The 18,035-nt window shown below is 58.0% G+C and overlaps 2 protein-coding genes across 6 annotated transcripts in view; one reads left to right on the forward strand and one right to left on the reverse strand.

Annotated features, from left to right (window-relative positions):
- Positions 1-12,087, forward strand: part of ABR (ABR activator of RhoGEF and GTPase) — a 92,249-nt gene extending 80,162 nt beyond the window's left edge. For all 5 annotated transcript variants that reach the window (XM_065572863.1, XM_008168994.4, XM_008168995.4 and 2 more), the window contains 7 exons: positions 3,826-3,885; positions 4,150-4,259; positions 4,818-4,957; positions 6,265-6,399; positions 6,862-6,967; positions 8,437-8,584; positions 9,541-12,087. In XM_065572863.1, coding sequence (XP_065428935.1) covers positions 3,826-3,885; positions 4,150-4,259; positions 4,818-4,957; positions 6,265-6,399; positions 6,862-6,967; positions 8,437-8,584; positions 9,541-9,630 — 789 coding nt within the window. In that variant the 3' untranslated portion in view covers positions 9,631-12,087. The remainder of the gene's footprint in view (positions 1-3,825; positions 3,886-4,149; positions 4,260-4,817; positions 4,958-6,264; positions 6,400-6,861; positions 6,968-8,436; positions 8,585-9,540) is intronic.
- Positions 12,088-13,808: 1,721 nt separating this feature from the next.
- TIMM22 (translocase of inner mitochondrial membrane 22) lies at positions 13,809-18,034 on the reverse strand. Its single transcript, XM_005298317.4, has 4 exons — positions 17,782-18,034; positions 16,600-16,796; positions 15,454-15,526; positions 13,809-14,306 (listed from the first exon to the last, which is right to left on the reverse strand). Exons 1-4 carry the CDS (start codon positions 18,032-18,034, stop codon positions 14,230-14,232), a joined length of 600 nt encoding a protein of 199 aa, XP_005298374.1. The 3' UTR covers positions 13,809-14,229.
- Between the last annotated feature and the right edge of the window lies 1 nt (position 18,035).

Genomic DNA, 18,035 nt, shown 5'->3' on the forward strand with positions numbered 1-18,035 from the left:
CTCGCTGGAAGCTCTTGGTCGGGGCCCACGTGGCTCTGGCTGGAGCACTGTGCTGCTTTGCAGGGAATGTACGTCAGGAGACATTCCTGTGCCGAGGGCTGGAAACCACAGCTATTCCACATGGCCCAGGGACAGCAGGGGAGAGAAACCACTGGGCCCCAGCTCGGCCCGGCTCAGCGCTGCCAACCATGGGCCTGGCCATGGCGGGCCAACTATCTGAGCCTTTGCCCCCCCAACCACAGCCAGCCGGGGAACGGACGCTGCCATAGGCTTCCTCTGCGCCATACAAGGCCTCACGTGGGAGAGACCAGGCTGGGGGGGGCAGAGCTGGTGTCTGGGTCTCTGCTCATCCTTCCTCCTCTAGCAGGACTAGCCAGCCAGGGCTCTGCATGCAGTGAGGGGCTGCAGCCCCCGTCCCCTGCCCAGCCTGGCGAGCAGTGGGCTAATCGTAGTGACTAGCATGGCCGTGCTCTGCTCCGCTCCACCAGTGCTCGCGACAGGCACCTTCACCCCCTCCTGTTCCCCTGCGAGGAGCAAAGCAGGAGGGAGCTGCCACTGGTTGTCTCCCCCCGCGCCCCCCCCCCATCCAGCCCCAGGGCCTAGACTGTGCCACTGCTCTGCCCTGCGATGCACCAGGGCCCTGGGCAGTAGCTGAAGGTAGCTAGCTGCCTGCTGGCTGGCCAGAGCTCAGAGCAGTGGTGTGCAGGTCTGCGCGTGTTTGGGGGTTACTGTAGGGCAGCCGCATGGGCCAGTTGCATGAGGCAGCCCCATCTCTCTGACTCCGGGCAGGTGACAGGGACGGACTCCAGCGCTGGGCCTACTTGGCTGGCCGGAGTGGCAGGTTCTGGTGTCGCTGGGTGGCTGGGAACCCATGAATGACCCAACACTTTGCTCTGAATACATGGCTGGAGCTGGCCCGGGTGTGACCCTGGTTGGGAAGAGCGCCCACTGCTGTCCTGCAGCTCCTTGGGCGAGCCCCAGGGGATCCCTCCACCTCCTGCAGAAGGTGCCCGCGTCTCTCCAGCGCTGGAGGGAGGCTGGCCTTTCGAGCACAGGGCTGGGCCCTGCCGTTCAGGAGAGGGTGCTGGGGGCACACTCTGAAACATTGTTTCCCTGACCCCTGGGGACTGGGTCTCCTTCCCATGGGCAGGCCCGGCTCTCCCCGGGCCCCTGCTGCACCAGCCCCAGCAGGGAGGGGTTGGCTGGGCCCAGCCCCCACTGCTCTGGCCAAGGGGAGAGCCCAGACCCAGGGGCACGGCTTCCTCAGCCTGTCTGTTCCTATGTACTGTGGGTGGGGGGTGCCAACCCGAGTGCCTCTCAGAGGGTTGCCATGGTGCTCTCCGTTCACCTGCTGCGCGGCCATAGCAGGAGGGACCCTGGCTTGGCCTGTGAGATGTCTGGGGCTGCTGCGGGGCGGAGGGGAGGTGGGGGCTGGCAAGCCTGTGGTAGCTGCTGCTTCTCCCAGCCTCACTGGAACAGCATGTTCTCGCCGGAGTCTCTGCTGAGACAGGAGATGCCAGAGGAAAGCGGCGTGTCCTTGAGCGAAGGCAGCTCTGCACAGCTGGGCTCTCGCTCAGCCAGGCGCCACGTGACCGGCCCAGCAGCTGTGGGCTGTGCTGCACAGCCCTGCTCCGGGATATTCGGAAAGGCTTGTGCACCTTGCAGCTCCAGATCCGGGCCAGCCCTCGCATCCCTTTCCCCGGGGAGGGTCCAAGCCCCTGCCTCTCCCACCCACAGGGGCTGCTCACCAGATGCATTATGGCTCTGATGGCTTGGTGCCAGTCAATCGATGTGCTGTGGTCACGAGCCCTGCCAGGCTGGCTGGATTGCTGCAGGGGCCCGCTCCTGCCCTGGGGCTGGAAGCGGAGGTGACCCGGAGCAGGTCAGGAGAGGACTAACCAGCCCTTGGCTCCCTCTGCAGTCAGGGTCAGCCATAAGCCAGGCACGCTGCTATGCCTGACCTGATGCCCATGCTCCCTTGGTGGGTGCTGGGGCAGGAGTGCTCCTGGGAGATCCCTCCCCTTTCCCTGGCACCGCTCCCCCAAAACACAGGCAGGGCGTGACCCCTCATTCTGAGCCCACCTTGGCCCTGGTGCCTGTTCCACCAGCCGTGTGCGCTCGCCCGCATCTGGAGCTCATCATCCCAGCCGGGGGCCCAGGCTACCTGGCATGTCCTCGCTAAGCCTCTGCCCCCCCGTCCCGGAGCGGGCCTGCACATGGAAGAGCTGGAGGAGACAGCATGAGGCGAGGGCAGCCTGGGGCTCCATGGTGCTGGGCCCAGGGTCTCCTGCAGCTCCCCCATCTTTTCTCCCCTGGAGAGACCAGGACTTCCTCCCCTCCCCTCCCCTCCCGCGGAGAGCACAGCAGACACTCAATCTGGGGTACAGTATATGGTCCAGGGGAGGGCCTGGGACCCTGCCCCACATTTGCACCCCGTCCCATCTGTCACTAAGCTCCTGACCGCCTCCCTGCTGCGGTTTGGAGCCACCTGCTGCCCCATCCTGGCTGGATGCTGCGGGACCAGCATGAGGAGAGTAGCTGGAAAACAGGAGGCATCTGGGCTGCTTGTCCAGCCCTGGCTGGGCTTCTGCAGCCCCCTTCTCCCTGCCGGTGCTCTGGGCCCTGGGCTTTCCCTTAGCAGGCAGCAGTGCACCGTGCTGCAAGCTAGCGCAACCAAACCACAGTGCTCGCGCTTGCCATGGGACTACTGCTTCCCCCTTCGCCTGGACAGTGGCTGCAGCTCCTCAGCCGTGGGACCGCCCAGGCTCCGGAGGCTCGGCACGCCAGCACTGGCCCTGCCCCGGGTGCAGTACCTGAGCAGCTAGCGCCGGTGCGAGGGCTTGGATGGCTGGGAACTCAGCACAGCTCTGGCCAGCACGTGCCCAGCCAGCCTACATGGATGGCCGGAACTAGCAGAGCCCATGGTTCCCAGGGTTATAAATAGCCCCGGCGACCTGGGAGGTGTTTGTGTGGAAAACGGTGCCCTCGCTCTGTTTGATGAAACTGCTCCAGAAATAGCCCTGATTGATGGAAACTCGGCTGCCTGGCTCTGCAGTAACAGAGTGGTCTCTGGTGCGGCTTTTCGCTGCTCCCCAAGGCTGGAGAGAAGGGCTGGCTGCACTGCTGCAAAAGCCAGCCTCGGGGCAGCGAGCAGTCTGGGCGTGGACCGGGGAGCCAGGGCTGCTGGGGGCTGATCCCAGCTTCAACACAGGCTCCCTCGGCAGCCCCTCCGGGTCACCTTTGGCCCGTCTCTGCGTCTGTAACGCAAGGGTAGCACTTGCTCACCTCGCGGGGTGGGCACCAGCTTTCCTTGCCGTAACTCCAGCTTCGTCAAGTCAGGGATTTGATAGCAGCCTTCAACTACCTGACGGGGGGTTCCAAAGGGGATGGACCTCGGCTCTTCTCAGTGGTGGCAGATGACAGAACATGGAGTAATGGTCTCAAGTTGCAGTGGGGGAGGACTAGGTTGGATATTAGGAAACACTCTTTCATTAGGAGGGTGGTGAAGCACTGGAATGCGTTACCTAGGGAGGTGGTGGAATCTCCTTCCTTAGAGGTTTTTAAGGTCCGGCTTGACAAAGCCCTGGCTGGGATGATTTAGTTGGGGTTGGTCCTGCTTTGAGCAGGGGGTTGGACTAGATACCTCCTGAGGTCTCTTCCAACTCTGATATTCTATGATAGGGCAGGAAGAGTCCAGTGATGCAATGTTCTGCACACTTCCACTCCCCCAACGGCCAGCGCCCCTCCCCGGGATTCAGTGGGGCTGTGTCTAACGTGCAGGCCAGGGGAGCACTTGGGAATTTCACACTCTCTCTTTCCTCGCAGCTGGACCCGCAGGCTGTGCCGACCAAGAACTGGCACATGGACGTGATTGAGATGAATGGGGTAGGTAATCCGAGGGGCGGCCTCTCTCGGGGTGAGGGTCGGGTACTGGCAATGCGCCTGCACTCGAGCTCACGCTGGCTTCCCCCCTTTCATCCCCCGCTGGCTAGGAGAGCCGGGCTTCCCAGGTCACTCTGGAGACACCTGGCCAGGGTGCATTGCTGCCCACTTGCCCAGGGTCCGTCAGCTCCCTGCCCTCCTCTGGGCCAGGTCCCTGCCTGTGGCTGTGCCAAGCGCTGTGGTGACAGCCCTCTGTGCCTCCCTCAGATCAAGGTGGAGTTCTCCATGAAGTTCACGAGCCGGGACATGAGCCTGAAGAGGACCCCGTCCAAAAAGCAGACTGGCGTCTTCGGGGTGAAAATCAGCGTTGTGACAAAGTAAGTCCCTGGCGCCAGGGGGCGACCCATGCGTAGCCCCGAGCTCGGAGGCGCTTCCCTTCCCCTCGGCCCAAAACGAGCAGGCTGCTGGGTCGCCCAGGCTGGGGCCCTCCCTGCGTGTGCCGCCTCCACAACACGTCCAACCTGAGCGATGGGCTTCCAGCCGGAGTCAGCAACATGCTGCCAAGCGGGTCCATGTCCCTCCCTACCGCTGCGTGTGCGAGGAAGCCCTGTGCACGGCCCGCACCCCAGCGCTGCTCTCGGCTCAGACTGCGGGCTGTCCCCGTCCCTTCCCTTCCCCCGGAGCAGAGCAGGTGCGTCCCCGTCCTCAACAGAAGCTGAGTCTCTGCTCCACGGCTCAGCCCAGGATTGGGGGGCTGGGCTCTTGCCCCTCCCCTGCCCCTTCACTCTGATTTGCCATTTCCCCAGCCAGAGCAGAGGGTGCCGCTTCCACCGCCTGCCCCGTGTGCTTGGCACCGTGGCTGTTTGAAGCGCAGGGGCCTGGATGTCTCACTCCCGCTGCTCTGGTCTCCTCTCCCCCCCCCCCTCCCCCCCCAGGCGGGAGCGCTCCAAGGTGCCGTACATCGTGCGGCAGTGCGTCGAGGAGGTGGAGAAGAGAGGCATTGAGGAGGTCGGCATCTACCGGATCTCGGGGGTCGCCACAGACATCCAGGCGCTGAAGGCAGCCTTCGATGCAAGTAAGTGACAGGGAAATGGCTCCCCCCGCCACTGCTCACAGTGCTGCCCTCGGGGGCGGCTGAAATCCTGCGCACGCACATCTTGCTGAGCTGGGCGAGGTGGGGCACAGATTGGTTGTGGAAAGAACAGCTGGGTCCTCCTGCACCATTGCTTGGAGTCAGCAGGCGCAGCGGTCCCTCTGCTTGGACGCCGGAGATCCCTGGGATAAATGGCTAGCGAGGCCTGAGCCCAGAGCCCTTCTGGGAAGGGGAGCGCATTGGCTGAGCCCTGCAAAGCCAGTCCTTGCCAGCTCCCCTCTGTTCCATGTTCCCTTGAATCCTAACGGCCTGAAAACCAGCGACTTGGTTAACATGATTTTAGGTGTAAAAAATGCGCAGACATGTCCGCGAAGGGGCTTAGTGACCCATGGTGAGATTGCAGTTGGGAGCACGTGTGCTGTGTGCTGTCAACGTTCGAGCCAGACCAAGGCTAATGGTGGTATTGCCCTTCCATGTGAGGCAGCTGTGGGGAAATGGTCGCTGATCGAGCTAACCACAGACACCGGGCAGCTACCAGCCCCAGCCCTGCTCTCCTCCGTGCCTCTGCAGAGGACATCAATACAGCCATCGTTAACCTGGCTTTGTCCTGCCCTGGGCTCTCCTTCCAATCTGCGTCCCTGCTGGGCTGCTCTCAAGGAAGCACAGAGCCAGGAGAACCTCCCAAGAGGTTGGCAAGCTCTTCCCCGTTCAGCTTGGTCTGAGAACAGGCTGCAAAGCAGAGCTGGCTATGCCACTGCCAGTATCCCCATTTCTCTCCCTGGCCCAGCACCACCATGGCTTACGCTCAGTGCGGCAGAATTAAAGATCACAACCCTGTCCCAGCCCCTTCGCTCTCCACCACTAGGAGGCGGTGTGGCGCAGAACCAAACAAGGCAATAACACTCTCTGCTGTTTCTCGGGAATCCCTTCCTCCGCTGCAGCTGCCTCTGGGCTGGAGCACAGCAGCTCTTTGGCAGCGCACAGGAGCACCGTGCAGCAGGTTAGGGCAGGAAATGGGAGAAGGATCATTCTTTGCATTTGTGTGCAGAGCCCCCCACTGCTCAGTCAGTGAGGTGAGTACTGATTCGCAGCTGGAGAGAGGGGTATGCACTAGCCATTGGGCAGCATTACCTCCCGAGAGCTGCGCCTCTGGCCAGAGCCTTGAGTGCCAGAGTTTAGTGCCCTGGGGGAGCTGGCAGGACTCAGGAGCCCGCTCGCTGCACTGGCTGGGCTGGGCTGGGCCGGGCCGGGCCAGCGTCCTGATGGTCTGGGGGCGTTTCCCATGGCAGATAACAAGGACATCCTGGTGATGCTGAGCGACATGGACATCAACGCCATCGCGGGCACCCTGAAGCTGTACTTCCGCGAGCTCCCCGAGCCCCTCCTCACAGACCGACTGTACCCTGCTTTCATGGAGGGGATAGGTAAGCTGAGCCCACAGCTCCAGACACCAGTGGGTGCTGGGGGCTTTGCAGCAGGGTGGAAACAGCCCAAACCCCAGTCAGACGCGTGCTGCCCCGGGCCATGCAGGGAGGCCTGGCTGGCTCCTGAGACTGGATCCTCTGCCCCATCACCGTAACCTCCTTCCCCCCCCCTGCTCCACAGCCTGCTCTTGGGAGGGCTGGTTCCTGCTGAGACACCAGGGGTCAGACCAGGGTCCCGCACCAGACCTCTGCGGTGGGTGGCTGTGGGACAGGCTGCTAGTTGGAGGCAGGCTCCTGCCTGGAGGTGAGAGGTTTAGAGTCATTCCAGTGACCCCAGCATACCCCCAGCCAGGGGGCTCCCAGCCAGACTCAACCGGGGCTCGTGGGCTCCGGGAAGCCTTGGGGCTGCTCAGTGCTCGCAGGGTCCTCCCAGCCCAGGCTGAGCTCTCTCCTTGTCTCCAGCGCTCTCGGATCCCGCCGCCAAGGAGAACTGCATGATGCACCTTCTCCGGTCGCTGCCCGACCCCAACCTCATCACTTTCCTCTTCCTGCTGGAACACTTGAAAAGGTAATGCTGGGGACGCCGGTCCTGGCGGGGGACGGGACAGAGAATGCTCTTCTCCCCACAGGAATGGGGCCGCCCGCGTGCTGCGTTGTGCAGGAGAACGTCGTTCTAGGACAGAACCCACGAGCGGCTGGGCTTGCAGTGCCCAGCAGCCCTAGTGACGCCCTGGGGAACGCAGCCCCGGGGAGGACGCTCATGCGGTGGGGCTGCTTGGACCCAGGCACTGAGCCCCAGCTCTGCAGCGACTATGTCGGCGCTGTTCTCCAAGAGCTGGGCTAGCTTCTCTGCGCTGTTCAATACAGCGCTCGCTGGCTGTCAGCTTTGGGGGAGCCTCTCTCCTGGCACTGGGTAGAGGAGAGCTGGAGCTGGGTCTTTGGCAGCTCCTGGTGATCTGTGTGGCCTTTCCCGGCACTCCAGTCCCCCTGCAGAGCTCTCTGGCAGCCCTGGAACGTGGCTGTTGGTAGCCGGGCTTGGCAGGGATTTTAATCGCTCAGCTCAGGCAGAAACGTCCCCGCTTCCCTGTCCCCTTCTAGACCCCTCACGGCAGAGCTGTGGGCAGGGCTCTGATCCGTCCAGGGCAGTTCTCGGGCCTTCCAAAGCGACAGTGGTTCGTGGTCACTGCCCTTGCTCCGAGATGGGCGCTGGAGTTCCTGCTGCCGTGTCTGAGCTCTGCGAAAGCGGGGCGGTGGGAGGGGCGCAGTGGCTAGTGCCCCTGGCAGGGGCAGTTGTGGGTACGGCTCCTGCTGCCGAGGACATGGAACTGCTCTGGGCTCTGGCTCCAGGCACAGGGCTGGCCAGACGGCGCGGGGGAAGCTGGACGTGGGCTCGAGGTCTCATGTTACTTGCGTCAGGAGGCATTTTTCTCTCTGGTTTATTTAAGATCACACAGGGAACAGAGTGAGCTCGGGGAGGGGGCAGGCAGGGAGTGAGCGAAGGAGCTGCTGGGAAAGGCTGGTTGGTTTCCAGCCTGAAAACTGGGCACATCTGGTCCCTGGACCGCGCTCAGCGTGTGCTGGGGGAGCACAGCTGCCTCCGAAGACGGCAATGTTGTGATGCTAGTTTCCCTGGCGCCGGAGGGCTTTGCAGAACATCAGGGGGAGGGGGGCTTTCACGGGGCACCGGCACATCGTACTGGCTAAGACAGCAGCACAGGGCTGGCAGCACAACCCCCAGCGGCTGCTGAGCCAACGAATCGGGTCCCGTCTCCAGCGGGAGGTGGACAGAGCCCTGCAGTGCGCCCAGCCTGTCCCCCACAGATGCTGTGGCCAGCAGTGCTCCGCCCGTGGGGGCAGATTGGAAAGGGGCTGAGAGCAGCTCAGCTCACTGCTCCCCTCCCCTGCTCTGTCCAGGGGAGCGTGAGTGGCTCTGGGAGCCCTGCACCCAGCCAGGCAGCCTGCGAGGGCAGCTCTGGGGTGGCTCCGGATCCACCTCTGCAGTGAACTGACTCTCCCCCTCCCTGCCCCCCCACGCAGGGTTGCCGAAAAGGAGCCCATCAACAAAATGTCCCTTCACAACCTGGCCACGGTCTTTGGCCCAACACTGCTGAGACCCTCCGAGGTGGAGAGCAAAGGACACCTCACCTTGGCCTCTGACATCTGGTCCCACGACGTTATGGCACAGGTATGGGGGCCGACCGCTGCCCTGGGGAAGCAGTGCCCTCTCCTGGGTCGTGCGTGTTTCCCCTCGCTGAGCTGCGGCTCACACCGTACAGGGCGTTCCCCGGGTGTCGGAGCAGAGCTGCAGCCCCTACCAGCAGGCACGTTCTCCTAGTTCATGCACAGGGCTGGCCTCGGCACCATCATACCTGCCGTGTTGAACTTGGCTGTCCCCGCAGGGTGGCTAACCCAGAACGTTTCTGGTCGCCGTCAGTCCATGCTCTCCTGCGCATGTGGTGCAGGCGTCTCCATGCATGTCCCTGCAAGGCAACCTGATCTTCTTGCCCAGCTGGGAAACAGCAGAGGCCACCCCGTTGGGAGACTGTTCTGCTGTTTACCAGACGGCCACCAGCTCAGCCCATTGGCTCACCCAGGACCAGTCTCCTGCCTCAGCCTGATTCTGGAGCCAAAAAGCCCCCGAAAGCCGCTGGCCAGCTGTGCAGAGCTGCCTGGAGGGAGGCGGCTCTGTCCGTCTCACCCAGGATGCCTGTTCCATGCAGCGTGGGTAAATCTGAGCTGGGGTTCAGTGACTGGCTTCGGGGAGTTTTGTAGTGTCTGCTGTCTCCGTAGCGCACGTGCCCCAGTCAGCAGTGGGGTGGGGGCTGCATTGTTTTGTGTACAGCACCTGGCACCGGGGGGGTCCAATCCTGAGTGGGCCTCTAGGTGCCACTGCGTTAAAAACCTGCCGTGGAGCAGGCCCCTCCGCTCGGTGCGCCGTGCATTAACCAGCCCTGGTTTGGCTCTGGTTTGCCCTGTGAGAGAAGGGCTGGGTTTAGTCACCTTCATGGATAGACTCGTCCCCTCTCCCCGCTTTTCCCACGTGAAGGTTCTTCTAATGGCTGGAGGCAGGGGCTGGACTGGTGGCTCTGTCCCCTCACCAGCTCCGTGCCCAGCCCTGACTCTCTCCTCTGTCCCCTGCAGGTCCAGGTTCTCCTTTACTACCTGCAGCACCCTCCCATCTCTTTCGCTGAGCTGAAACGCAACACACTCTACTTCTCCACAGACGTGTAGCCTGCGCTGAGAAGGCACCAGCCGCACACGAACCCAGCCTCCCGGAGCGTGGGGTACAGCACAGACTAGCCTCGCCCCTGCGGGGAGACGGGCACTTCCCCAGGACAGTGCCCTCCAGCCCTGGCCCTGGCCCTGCGCGCCCTCTGTCTAGTAGTCGTGTCTTACGTACCTTCGTGGTCAGGAATTGTTTTATGTATATTCGTTCGACAGAAGAGGTAGTGACTGACAAGGGCCGCGGGCTCCTCGCTTCGTTCATTTCCTGCCAGGCTCCTTCGAAGGCCATTGCAACTTTCCTTTCGCCCTCTCCAGCTTCAGCCAAACGTCCCCTCGGCTCGCCCCGCTCGAAGCCTGCAGCATCGCACCAGTGCCTGTTTGTTTTGCCTGGTCCCCTGTGCGTGCATGTGCAGCGTTGGCTGGCCTCTTGCTTCAGAGGCTGAGAAGGGACCAAGGGCTCCCCCTTTCTATCCATCAAGACAACAAGCTCCACTTTGCCTTGCTGGCCGTGTGAATGGAGGACTCTGCATCTGGACTCTGCTCCCTCTTGGAGCAAACCTTTGGCCACAAGAGTGTGTGGGGGAAGGAAGGGAGCTTTTTAACGTCCGTTCCAGGTGCTTTATGGCTTCGTCCTCTAGGGCCCGTGGCCTGTGCTTTCTGCCTGTTTGTTGTGTACTCTGTGATTATCCCCCTGCTGTTCTCCTCCCGCTGTGTAGTGTTGGGGGTAACCTGCTCTCTAGGAGGGGGTGGAGGTGCCTTTGGCAGGCTAGTGTGGAAAGAAGAAAGGGCTGTCCCGTTACGCTACCACTATTACCCCGCCTCCGTCTGGGTGTGCAAACTGACTAGCCTCTAGCCCCCGGCTGTGTCTCCGGGGACGTTCGGTATGGCCGAGGTTACGCCAGGAGCTCCCCGAAGCACACCTGCTGGAGTGATCCGCTGGGAGAACGCCCTCAGTACTGCAGCGCGAGGGAGTGACTGTCCTGAAAGTCTCACATCCCTTGTCAATGCAATGCCTTAGCACCCGTTCCTCTCTGGCAGTCGGCTAATGGAGACTGGGCAGCAGCACAGTGTAACAGGGCACTTAGGTTCCTTCCCCAGTATTAACCGGGGGGGCTCTTCCCGCCGGGAGCTGCACTGGGCAGCCTCTCCGCTGCGCTACCCTTCTGAGAACCAGGCGCAGGGGAGGGAAGGAGCCAGGCTCTGCCTTGGTGCCACCCAGCCACACGCAGGCCGGCCCCTTGTAAACACCGCAGGAGGCTACCGGAGGCTGTAGGACAACAGCTGCTTTTTGTTCCTTCCTGCACCAAGGTAAACCGCTTCTGAGCTGACAGTGAACTCGAAGGGCAGAGCCTCATGGAGACGGGGCTGGAAGGGGAAAGCCCCGGGTGCTTGGAACAGGAGCTGGATTCTCCCCATGTGGCCCTCCCTCGTTCCACCAGCCTGACACGGTGGAAGCTAAAGCACATCCATTGATCCATGCAGCCGGCTGGGACAGCTGCCCCCAGCTGGTTCCCTCCAGCCCTTGTGGCAAGGCAGTGATGGCTCCACCTGCTGGCTGGGACGTGCCCCACAGACAAACACTTGTATCTTGTGTTCGCTCTTCTGTGGGCTCCTGCTCTCATAGCTTGAGAGCACCCCAACCTGCCCCCATGCCCGGAGCCCACAGAAAGGTGCTGGGACCTGCCAAGGAAACTAACCCTGCCTGTTCTGACCACTGAGCCCCTGTTCTTGGGGGGGGGGGGAAGCCCCGCCCACTGCCCCCACACCCTCTGTGCCAAATGCCGATGGACAGCTGGTTTATTTGGGGTGACCAAGCATATCCCTTGTAGCAGAAGCGCTGCCTTTAACTGCTGTTCCACGTGCTGAAAGCACCAGGCATGTCCTAAAGACCAGCTTCAGGGGGGCTGAACGCAGCTGCTAGCCCCACAGCACTGAAGCAGCTAAAGGGAGAGGGAAGTCTGGCAATGTCAGTCTAAAGGGCTTACACTCCAGCCCCCACTGCTGGCCTGCTGGCGGAGCAGGTGAGAAATGGCGTTGGACACACTGACCAGGTGTCACACTTTGTCCTGGATAATGGGGCTGAGCGAAGCTCTAACTGCACAATGGACCCCTGTGTGTTTTATGTACCTACATCAGTCAACTGTGGTGTCATTCCAAAGGGAAACTATGGCCCGCCCCCACCCCACGCCAGGTCAAAGGGCTGGAGACCAGCCCCCTGCACAAACTGTGGCAATCGCATGGGCTGTGTTTTTCATTTTTCCTACAGCGGGGTGGGAGGTGTCGGACTCTTATGGCTACAGGTAGAATAGAACGGTTCATTCATATTTGACTTTTACTAAGTTAAGATCTATTTTTTGTTTGTGTTCTGTTTCAACTTCTGTAGATTATAAACTTTCAATGGATGTAAACCATGTGAAAAAATGTTAATAAAATGCAAAGCCCTGACGTTTGCACAAAAAGTAACTCTGTGGTGTAGCTGTTTGCATCAAGAGGCAGCAGGCTGGTTATCTCCAACACACGCTGCCTTTTCAATTCCCCCCCTTGCAGCGTAAAGCCTGCTAGTTACCGCATGGCTCTCTCAGGCCCACGCGCACACACTGCTCCTGCTGGGCAGGCAGGTCTCTACAGCAAGGAGCCATCTTACTATAGTAATGCTGCAGAGCCCGGCTGCCGTGTCACTGATCCACTGCTGAGCACACTAGCCAGCCTGCTCTGGCAACCTGAGCGCTCACGTGGGGCTGGCTCCCCCCCTCCAGCTGATTGTGGGGACACAAGGGTGGAAGACAGCACTGTTTCCCTTTCCAAAAGGGACACTCCTCAAGCACAGCTAAAACCCTGCTGCTGCTCTCACCGTTCCATGTAAGCACTGGCTGTCATTACCCCAGGGCTGTCAGCAGCCTGTGAATGGGTGGCCATGATTCACCAAGGGGCCTACACTGGAAGTTGGAACCCCCCCATCTCAGGAGCCCGGGCTCTAGACCACTTCAGAGAGTAGTGGTGGTTGAGCCATTCATAAAGGCAAACCAGGTTAATACCAGCTTAAGCAGGCCTGAGCCTACCAAACTAACCATGTTTGGGCTAAGGTGTGGGATCAGCTGTCTTAGAAATGTGGCAACCAGAACTCACGGGTGCTAATGAACAGTCAACTAGGCCTACACTACGGATAAGCCCCCTGAGGAAGCCGGAAGCGATGGAAGACCAGCCCTTTCAGCGCCACTTGGAAAGCTAAACACACTTAACCCGAGTGTCCGTCTCCTCCACCCTGCTGCATGCTGTAGTAACACTTGACCTTGACTCCAGCTTTGCTCACTTCCCCTAACACCCTGCAGTGGTCCCAGGCTTAACATCTTCCTCTACATTCAATGAGAGAGGAATGCCACTTTCAGCCACAGCTCTGCACAGCCAGGCTTAGTTGAGAAGGTGTAAGGCATCAGACTGCTCACAGCTGTTCAGCATGCATACCCAGCATGGCCTTGAACCTCCGGCTCCCTTTGGAAGAGCCTATTAACGTGTACCTCCTGGCAGCGTGCCGCTAACTAGCATTTACTGCAGCAGTCCCCCAACCCAGTGCGAGAGAAACTTCGTGCATGATTTAATCAGAAATCCGTCTGAAATATGACCTAAAGTCATACTCCAGTCCAGCTGGTAGCTCTAGTGCACAATAATACAGCGTCTAGTAAGAGCCAGCACCACAGAGCATGCGCAATTGGTGCAGCTCCATCATGGGAAAGGAGTGTGTGCTGCTAAGTACCGATGAAGCTCCTGACACCGTTCTAATGCAATGGCTTTCTAGTCTATAAACAACTTTTGGAACTAACTTTTTGATCCAATGGCAGATGAAGCAGTAGCTTATCAGTTGCTGTGTTACTACAGTGAGATTAGCTTAGCTAGACGGGCTTGCCACATAATATTATACTTCTGCCAACAAGCTGCTTTTTCCTAAATTGTTTTGTTGAAATGTTGCCAGTGACTGAGCTGCCACACCCATCACTAGGTAAAACGCCTTTTCACTTGGTTCTCTTGAAGTTATGGTAAGGAAAGTTGGTTCCTATTTAGTTGTGCTTTAAAGCATTACACAGAAGGTAGGTACTCTCCAGTGGGTATTAAGAAATGCCTGGAATTAATTATTCTTTTCAACCACAAGGTCTTGCTCTGTTGGGTAGAAACAGCAAGTTGCAAACCCGTTACTGTTAAATGTTCGCAGCAAACTGTGACAACCCAGCTTGCTGCATTTATTTATCAAGATCCTGACAGCTTGCCTCTTTCAACACCAGCAAAACACTCCCCAGAAGTCAGAGCCCAAAGGGTCCGGAAGGCTTAGCGAGAAGAGGCTTAGTTCTTGGAAACTGACAGTTTATCCATTCCGATGATGACACTGACCACTGTGTGTCCAAAAGCCTGGCTCAATTCCAAGGAACTCCAGCGCCTGGGCATGAGATCAGCCTGCCAGGGCCAGGGGTGAAAGGATTATCAGTCATTTAGGAAACAGCAGGCACCATCCTGCTCTGATCACCGCTCCAAAGGCAAGGAAGTAAGTCTGGTGAACCCACAGCTCTTACCAGCGGCACTGGAACAGAAGTGAAACTTCCCCACCGGACTGCGCTGTTACCGTAGGTAATAATCAATCACTGCCGAGAATGCCGCAAAGCCACCACAGCCAATGGCCCCTGCTTTTAAACCAGCTGCAATGCAAAAAGGGAAGGGGGAGAATTAGAAACGCCCTGCATTTCTTCCCATTTACGGGCTTATGCTGCTGGCCTTGAAGAGGTCCCAGGATTGCAGAGTCTTCCATGCAGAGAATCTTGCACTCCACTTTTAATTGGATTAGGGGACTTAAATGGATCCCAGGAATTTGGCACACGCTGCACTTGGAACCACAAGGGCTGGGCCTGAGTGCTGAACTAACTGAGCTTTGTTATGGTTTCTCTGCCTCTGAAGGGCTGCAAATGAATATTGCCAGCTCCAATGGCTGTTTCAACAGTTGGCTGGATTCACTTGGCTCTGATCTCAGCACTGCAGGTGACTTATGGTGGCTAAACAGTATGATGGGGACAGAAAGGCAGCAGCTGCTTTAAGAGCTCTAAAAGGATTAGGTCCAGGCCAGACACAGTATAATAGACTTAATTAGAAGCCCTTTCTAGAGCTGTTTGCTTCCCTTAATGCTCTTTGAGGAAGGGAAAAGAAGGGAGAACGCCCACTTTGCTGAAAAGCACCACAACCCTGTGCTTCAGCACAATCACAGCTCCCCCTTCCATGCATGTTCCTACCAAAGGAGCATTTGGTGGGTTCTTGCCAAGAGCCCAGGTGATAAGCAGTGACTGGTGCTGGACTAAGTCCCATTCTGATGGCTACTAGCTAGACTCACTCTGGGGTGCCAGCTGCTGGTGGTATTTCCTGTACAATATTCGGTTTGAGTGGTTATTCTACATCTTAGCCAAGTGTAATAACACCCAAAGTTACTCGGAAAACTTTGAATAAAAATGTTTCATTTTTCCATTTGACTGATGCTTGTGTATAGTCCGTTTCACTGTATCGCTTATACAATCATCCCTCCGGGTCTGTGTGGGTCTTTCAAACCACAGGAGAAAGTAAAACATTTTAGATGACAGCAAAATATTATATAGCCACCAATTAGCAGGGAAGCAGATGCAGCACCTAACGCTAATTTAACTCATTTTGAACCATTACAAGTTCCATGGTGATGCCCCCTTAATACTCTGTGGAAGTGTTCTGCACGTGGGATGTCTAGAACAGCTTGCAGTACATCCATGTAGCGGGCAGTCTTGGCCAGAGCTAGCACACAAACAGTTTAAAGTAAGTGCTACTAACCTCTAAAGCCAATGGCTCCACCAGTGATGCACCCACTAATAACACTGTTCTTCCAGTCTGATTTTCCACGATACTGCGGAATGGAGAAACACAATGGAGTCACAGTAGGAAAGTGCACATGGAACTATTAGCATAGCTACTGAATGTTAGTTTTTGAGAATAAAAACACTCCTCCGCTCCCCTTGACTCACAGCTGAATATGCTTGTCCCTAACTCTCCAGCAGCGAGCAACATTGACCTTTGGTATGAGACTTCTTGGGGGAAGGGGGAGTATTCCCTAAGACACTTAGGGTACATCTACACCACAATGAAACGCCAGTGGCTGGCCTGTATCAGCTGATTCAGGCTTGCAAGGTTTGGGCTGTGGGGCTATAAAACAGCAGTGTAGACATCCAGGCTGGAGCCCAGGCTCTGGAATGCTGCAAGGGGAGGAGGGTCCCAGAGCCTAGCCTCCAACCCAAGCCCAACTGTCTACAATGCACTAGCCCCGTGAGCCCGAATCAGCTGACAAGGGCCAGCTGTGGGTGTTTTATTACCATGCAAACATACCCTTATTCTTCTACATGAGTTAATTACATGTTCCAATTAAAATAAAGAAACTTGTTGCCTTATTCCTAAGGAAATATGAAAGTCAAAAGTTTTAGCATTGAGCTAAGCAAGGTCACTTTGCTCTCTAGCTACAAAATGAGATCCAGGACATGATCCAAAATTAACCTCCTTTTTGCTTCTAAAATTTTACAGGCACAAATAATTATGGGTAACTGATACTGAGATTTTTTTATTTTTTAAAAAGGCTGGCTAGTCTTTAAAATATAGTCCCCAAAATGACCCATATATTTATCCAGCTCTGGAACTGGAATGATCTTTATTACCAAGTGTGCCCTAACAGGGTTGCAATGACCCTCCCTTTTTTCCTCTGTGGTGAAATGATGAAGAGGATGGTTCTGTACTTTTTTTCTGTTATAACAAGGAATCAGAGTCTGGAAAACCCTGAAAACCAACAGGCTAGGTGTGCTTCATTTTCCTTCTCGAGCTTTTTTCCATCACCCAAGGTCGCTTTAGTGTAGCTCAAGAGCAAGGTAGTTAGGAACGCGCACACATGTCAAGGGTTTCTAAAGAATGAAAGCATTTCTGATGGCTACTTACAGACTCTACCAGGCATTCAGTACAGGAGAACATAGCACCCACAATGGCAAAGTTTTTGGCATAGGACATCCCGCGTTGCCCCATATCTTTAAGGACTTCTTTTGCGGTTGGTGTACGATAGGGATCCTTGGGATCAAACCCTACGTTGGTATCAATGCCTGCTGTGAATACACCAAATGCTCCTCCCAAAACAAAACCTAAAGAAGACAAAAAAACCCAGTGAGAACAGAATATTTCCCCATTGATTGCAGCAGTGCAGCACTGTCATCACAACAAACGTCCCAGCATCCTGGTACCTTACAGCTTGTAAAAGACGTTTGTGGTCAGGAGAGTGGATTCTCCCTCCCCCCCCCCCCCATCACATTAATAACACAGCAGATCTCCAAGCACCCCAGGCAGCCCTTCTGTTACCCCCCCGGGGCCAGTAATGGAGAGTCATGTGTACAAAGCGGGAAACTGAGGCTCAGGGAGGGAGAAGTAACTGACCCAAATATAAAAACAGTCATACTGGGTCAGGCCAATGGTGCAGCTAGCCCACTATCCTGTCTTCTGACAGCCAGTGCTAGATCCTTCAGAGGAAATGAACAGAACAGGGCAATTACAGAGTGATCCAGTCCCTGCTTCTAGCACTCAGAGGTTTAGGGACCGAGAGCATGGGGGTTGTGATCCTGATCTTCTTGGCTAATAGCCATTGACGGACCTGTCCTCCATGAATTTATCTAGTTCTTTTTTGAACCCAGTTATAGTTTTGGCCATCACAACATCCTCTGGCAACGAGTTCGGCAGGGTGACTGAGCCTTGTGCAACGAGGTATTTCTTTAGGTTTGTTTCAAATGAGCCGCCTGTTCCTTTCATTGGGTGACACCCCCCCGCGCCCCAGTTCTTGTGTTACGTGAATGGGCAAATAACCCTTCCCTATCCACGCTCCCCGCTCCACTGCTGATTTTATAACCCTCCACCACCCCCCGTCTCTTGTCTAAGATGAGCCATGAGGCCTCTGCTTGCAGCACCCCAGCCCGGGTCAGGACAGGGGGCTCCTGCGATCCTGCCCCGGGGCCGGCAGCCCCGGGGGCCAGGCAGCTCGAGAGGCGGGAAGGGGAGATGGGCGCCAGCTGCCAGCCCGCCCCCATCCCGGGCGCGCCCCCGCCCCCATCCCGGGCCGGGCGCGCCCCCGCGCCGCACCTCCCACGCAGGCCAGCGCCGCCTTGAACCCGCAGCTCTCCATGACCCGCTCGATCAGCTTCTGCTCGTCGCTCTTGGGCGGGGCCGGGATGCCCCCCAGCGCGGCGGGGTCCAGGGCCCGGGCCTGGCGCGGCCCCCGCCGTTCCCCCACCAGGTGCTCCAGCAGGAGGCTGTACTGCAGCTGGACCGGCCCGGCCGGGTCAGGCCCGGGGCCGGCGGGAGTGTTTCCCCCCGGGGAGGAGGCCGTCGCCATG

Source organism: Chrysemys picta, chromosome 19, assembly GCF_011386835.1.
Source record: "Chrysemys picta bellii isolate R12L10 chromosome 19, ASM1138683v2, whole genome shotgun sequence".
NCBI lineage: Eukaryota > Metazoa > Chordata > Testudines > Emydidae > Chrysemys > Chrysemys picta.

Coding starts and splice junctions, on each gene's coding strand:
- TIMM22 (XM_005298317.4), bottom strand. CDS start 18,034: ATGGCGACGGCCTCCTCCCCGGGGGGAAACACTCCCGCCGGCCCCGGG. Junction 15,527..16,599: donor CTGAATGCCTGGTAGAGTCT/GTAAGTAGCCAT, acceptor TCCATTCCGCAG/TATCGTGGAAAATCAGACTG. Junction 14,307..15,453: donor TGGAGCCATTGGCTTTAGAG/GTTAGTAGCACT, acceptor TTTGCATTGCAG/CTGGTTTAAAAGCAGGGGCC.